This window comes from Engraulis encrasicolus, chromosome 2, assembly GCF_034702125.1.
Source record: "Engraulis encrasicolus isolate BLACKSEA-1 chromosome 2, IST_EnEncr_1.0, whole genome shotgun sequence".
Classification (NCBI taxonomy): domain Eukaryota; kingdom Metazoa; phylum Chordata; class Actinopteri; order Clupeiformes; family Engraulidae; genus Engraulis; species Engraulis encrasicolus.
This window is the reverse complement of record NC_085858.1, coordinates 54,551,621-54,557,623: the sequence shown is the minus strand read 5'-3', so window position 1 is coordinate 54,557,623 and position 6,003 is coordinate 54,551,621. Positions and strand designations below refer to the sequence as shown.

The following is a 6,003-nucleotide window of genomic DNA, read 5'->3' as shown; positions in this document are numbered from 1 at the left end:
ATCATCTCACCTCCACTGCTCCTTCACTGCCTTGCCCTTTCTGTCTTTCTCTTCTCCTCTGCCTCTGCCTTCGCCCTCACACGCCCCTCTCTCTCTCTCCCTCTCTCTCTCTCTCCCTCTCTCTCTCTCTCTCTCTCTCTCTCTCTCTCTACCTCTCCCCCTCTCTCAAACCCCCCTCTTTCTATCTGTATCTCTCTCTCCCTCCCTCCCTCCATCCCCCTCTCTCTCTCTCTCTCTCTCTCTCTCCCCCTGTCTCTCTCTCTCTCTCTCTCTCTCTCTCTCTCTCTCTTGCCCCCTGTGTTCCCATCAGGTGCAGCAGGCTGCTTGTCTGAAGGCCTCGTCTGAGCAGCACACCCACAGGGTAGCTTCCCTACTGGAGACCCTGGCTCATCTTCCCACCCATGACACGCGGCCGCCCAACACCGTCCTGTATCCTTCAATTGGCCATGGGCACGCAGACACAGACACACACACACACACACACACACACACACACACACACACACACACACACACACACACAGAAGCACAAACACACGTGTATACACGTACACACAGAAGCACAAACATCTGTACTACCATACACAATACACCCTCACACACACACACACACACACACACACACACACACACACAGTCACACATCCTTGAAGATCTCTCCAACTCTGTCTCCGCTTTTTTAATGGTGTCATTGTGTGCTTGATGTTATGCTGTTGCATCAGGCTGTTGATGTGTAGAGCATGAAGATTGTTATTTGGGTCTAGTCTGCTGAGCGTATGCTAAACACGCACAGCCAGGGAACCCGTCTCAGACAGCAGATGCCAAGTAATGCAACCTCTCTAGTGCAACGCAGTGCAAGGTTGAAGACGGATGGTTCTCTCATTCAAAATTAAAAGATATATTGAGGCAGCAAAACAGATTTCCCAAGTGCCTCTCACTATGTTATAGTGGACCACTCACTGGCACCGTTTTTAGGGGAAATTGGTCATAAAAATATACAAATTTGGGGGCGCTGTGGCGCACCGCGCTAAGCCCCCCACATTTGGGCTTGCATGCCCACCCACGGGGACCCCGGTTCGAGTCCGGCCGGGGTCATTTCCCGATCCTCCCCTGTCTCTCTGTCCCATTCGCTTCCTGTCACCATCTTCGACTGTCCTGTCAAATAAAGGCATAAAAGCCCCTAAAAAATATATTTAAAAAAAAAAAAATATACAAATTTACTAAATCATATCACACTCAGTTTCCTTAATTGTCCTGAACTATGACAACTTTCACCAACCCCTTCCTTTCTCTTTGCTGTGTTTTTTTTTTCTTCTTCTTTGTTTCAGTCGTCAGGGAGACCTGTCCTACTGCTCATCCGATTTCTCACTCAACACAGGATACAGCAGTCACTAAATGGATCAATTGGCCTTTTCGATTTAGGCTTCTTCGCCGTGTTTATTTATTTATTCATGAAGCCAGGGATAGATTTGATAGCCTTTAAAAAAAAAAAAAAAATTTAAGAAATGTTTATGAATTCTAATAAACCATCTAACAATGTTTACCCACTGTGTTGCATAAATAGGAGAGACAGTCAAGTTAAATATATTTTTCTGCCATTTTACTTTTATATTAAATCTTACTGTTTAAAAAGTATGAGTGTGTGATATTTTATTTATTATAATATTAATGCCTTGCTGTCGGTATTATACATTGATTACCCAATCCTTCCCGTTCTGGTTTGCTGACAGTGCTTGGGGCTCATCTGCGCTGGCTGAAGGAGAGAGGTTCCCTATCGCAGGAACTGCGACCTATTACTCATGGGACTTGATCGATCGCCAGATGATCCAATCGAAGCTCAGTACTAAAATCATGCCGAATGGCAGATGGAAGCGTCAGTCTAGACCAGCCCTCTGGCGTTACTCCTTAATACCCCTGACGCCCATTCCTCTGTCTTCTTATTCGCTTCGCGAATTTTGATGTCCAACAGCTCGTACCTACTGTACTTAGCATTTTTCATAGTTAGCTTCCAACCGTGTGGCTTGTAACTCGCGAAAGCCGGTGTGAGTTCACTCGCTTTGAGTGCCAACAGTTTCGTTTGACTTCAACATCTTGATCACTGGACTCGTTTAGCCGTGGATGACACGGAACTGAACCCAGCACCCACGAAGGTAACTGAGGGAGAGAACGAGGAGGAGTCCATGGAGCTGTGTTAGTTTTGACAGGAATGTTTAATTTAGTTTTAGTTTTAGTCTCTTGACGAAAATGTAATTTTAGTTTTAGTCACAATTTAGTCATCTAAATAATTTTTGTTGTAGTCTAATTTTAGTCGACTAAAATTCATACAATTTTAGTCGACAAAATCTAAAATAATTTTAGTCAACTAAAATATTACATTCATTTCCTCTTGTCTAAACTTCTCTATAAAATTGTCAAACTAAAATACCATTTGGGGAAATCAATGATTAAAATGACATATTGTATAATAAAATAATAAAATACTGTCAAAAACTGCCAGAGCCTCTTATAAGCCAGTGTGTCCAATGTGTAAAAAAATCATGGCCGCGACACTCATAAATCTCTGTCGATATTTTAAAACGACTTCGGGGGAAAACGGGACTGCACGTTATGAAAAAATACTTGTGGGTATACAGTACCAGTAGGCCTAATCAAGAACGTTGCGGGGTACAGTAGCCTACTGTATGCAAGCGTTACAAAGGCACGGCACCTGTTGGAAGACGTCTCTCTCTCTCATGCACGTATTGCAAGCTATTGCATATTATTTGCTTGATGCAAAGTTGTGATGGCACACGCGCTCTTGTTGACATGGTTGTGTCCATGGTTGCATGCATTTGTAAGACGTTATTGCAATAACTGCAAATAACTCTCCCCCACTAACGCATGTGAAGGCGTGGAAGGCTCACTAACTATTTCAGTGTCCTTGACTGAAACAAATCGCAAAACTCCACACTTCCGAATCCTTTGCGATCGGCACTTAAGTGATTCTTATCAGAAGGCTTGTGCCTACGCATAGACCCTTAAATTACAAACATTAGCGAACGTTGAAAAAAAATCAGACAACGACTGTCGGGTAGCAGGTTCATGAAGGGAGTGGAGAAGTTCTGCAAAAATGCATCGTTAGAGAAAGATGTTTGCTATGTGCGACAGCACCACCACTATTTCACAACTGCATAAACTTCTTCGTCATGGATAAATGGGCAACAATATTTTTTCCAGCCAGGATTGCACTGAAAAGTAGGCTACTGCTGCTACTGCGGCACCGACGCTGCCTGTCACTGTGCCTGCTGCGTGTGTGTGTGTGTGTGTGTGTGTGTGTGAGGGAGGGGAGAAGGGAGGAGACGCGGAGCAGATGAGGGTCGCGACTTGCGAAATAGCAGACAATTCTTTTCCAATGTTTCAGTAACATATTAACAAAAATGCTTCCTATTGGTTTTTGTCTCCGGTGGTATTGTAGTCACATTTAACCCTGTGAAACCTGAACCATGAAAGCAATGAGAGAAAATTCTAATTTTTTGGAATTTGCTTCAATATTGGTCCCTTATAAGAAATGTAAAAAAAAAAATCTAAATTTTGTTAAGGTCGCTGAGATATTTAATGCATCATATATGATGCATCAGGCTTTTAATGAATGGAAATTCCAATTTCATGACCATTGAAAAATGACTTTTAATGCATTTACAACTTTTTTTTAATTTAAAAAAGTTGTCAGACAATTTAATTTGAGGATTATCTTTAAATATTTAGTGAGATCCTGCCATTTTTTAAAGCCTATCCTTGTTTTAGCAGGACCATATTTTACATTTCCCACAGCCTGGTTGGGTAATTTTTTTAAAATCTATGTAAAAACATAGCTGATCGAATGCTCAACAACCTATTTATGAGTGTAATATAGATCATTATTCATTTTTGATGTGTAATTTGAATATATGGGTCCATTACTACAATTGGACCATTTCTCCATTCACTTCAATGCATTTTTTACGAGATCATAATTTCAACATTTTGCATTGCATTTTCAAAATTGCAAGTAAAACCTGTTTCTTAAGGCAATATCTTTGTCTTGAAGTAAAACAACTTGTGTGTTTTGTTAAACGATCGTCGTGGTATGCTTTGTAAGTTTCCCTATGGAGCAAATGCATTGATGGCTGACTTCCTGCCACCGCCGGATGGTGCTTATATGTCTCATCAGTTTTAGCACGATCTCTCTGCAACACGGTGTAAAAATATAAACTCTTCCTTGCTTAATTGCACAAAGCAAGTGTTCAAATTAAAGGATGTAGAGTTATATTTCGGAAATTTGTACACAAACCTTATGCAATTTGACGAAATCTCAGCGTCGGTCAGGGAAATCGCTTCTACCCCATTTTCCTGTTTTTCGCCGAGCTGTGGTCAACTTGTTGTCGACCGCTGCTCTCTTGTGGCGGTTTCCGTGTACTGCAGGACGTTTGGAAATGACACGCAGGATGTTTTTCAGATCGATTTTTTTTGTGTGTCAGCGTGGAGAGGGCTTTGAATTTGATGAGACATATATGATGCATCCGGCGCGATAGGGTTAAATTTTTTTGACGAAAATATAAATCAATATCGTTATTTTTCGTACAAACGCATGCTGTTTTTTTGCCATCGTTTTATTGTCGTCAGGGGAAAAACAATCGTTAACGATAATTATGACGAAAATATTTTGTCACGAAATGAACACATTTTTATGTATATATGTAAATAGTATTCACATCCATGTTGTAATTATTGGGAGGGACCTCCTATTGGGTGTCCCATGATGCACTTGTTTATTTAAGAAGTCTTTTCACTTGTGGTATGGTTACTCTGATGAAGGCCTAGTGCCGAAACGTCAGCACAAAAAGAAAAAAGTGGTGAATTGTGAAGAAGCAGTGTCGCGCTCTTCCTTGAGTTAAACGAAGAACGAAATGAACACTGCCATGGAGCTGCTAACTCAGCCCCGAGCATACTCACTCCCCTGAGCACATGGCACCCAGGGCCGGCTTCACGCCACCCCTGGTCCTACCCAGAGACTTCCCTCCGGAGTCTGAAGGTTATTTCGTGTTCGGTGCAGAGTCCGACGAGGATTATGGCGATTTTAGTGCACCAACCGAGGCATCCATCGAGGATCCACCATTGACGCAGAAAACGCGGCTAGCAGGCCGCTGGCTTCGGAGCTATGCGAGCTAGCCCAACATGCTGCAGCTAAGCTAAGCATTCCGGACCAGCAACCAGCATTCTACCATCATACATCTGATCAGTGAGCTCAATATTTCTCTCTCTGCCTGTCTCTCTGTCTGTATCTCTCCATCTCAGATGTTCTTTCTTTCTTAATCTATTGTCTGTCTATCTATCTTATATCAGTTTTATTCTGTCATAAATGCCACATTTGCTCAAACCATGCACACAGGCATATACACTCTCTTTCTCACCGCTCACCTCTTCCCTCCTTGGTATGTGACCTCTGGACATGGAACTCTATCCGCAGAAAGTGCTCTCACCTCTGTACAAAGTGACTGACTACCCCCACCCCAAACCCCACTTCACTTCTTCCTTCTTTCACCGTTCCTTTTTTTTTGTTTTTGTTTTTTTGATTAGCCGAGGCCAGACTTTAGCTCTTTTCTTTTTGTGCATATCAGTATTTGTATCCTTTAACACATTGTGTTAAGTTCTATGGGTCACGGGATAAGAGGAAAGTTTGGGGCACTTTTGTGAAAACAAAAAAAAAAGCTACAGGGACTGAACCAGACTTTGAAGAGTGCAAAAAAAAAACACACACACACACACAATGGAAACTTAGCTGTAACACTGCGCTGGTTTTCCTGTTATACTCTTTTTTTGTTTTATTTCATGAATGATGTAAAAACAAACCAGAACAAAAAACATGAACATGCTTGCGCTCTTCTGAACAGGGACCCAGTGGAGATCAGGTGTGGACGGGGGACCCTGTGGACCCTTGCGATTCGGACAGACCACTTCTTACTGGGTGTTAAAAGAAATTTAAGT

General features: G+C 42.2%; 1 protein-coding gene across 1 annotated transcript in view; it reads left to right on the top strand.

The window, feature by feature from the left end:
- LOC134441550 (meiosis inhibitor protein 1-like) overlaps nucleotides 1-1,633 on the top strand; it is a 122,064-nt gene extending 120,431 nt beyond the window's left edge. The window contains exons 30-31 of the mRNA XM_063191912.1: nucleotides 311-429; nucleotides 1,329-1,633. Coding sequence (XP_063047982.1) covers nucleotides 311-429; nucleotides 1,329-1,395 — 186 coding nt within the window. The 3' untranslated portion in view covers nucleotides 1,396-1,633. The remainder of the gene's footprint in view (nucleotides 1-310; nucleotides 430-1,328) is intronic.
- Nucleotides 1,634-6,003: the final 4,370 nt, after the last annotated feature.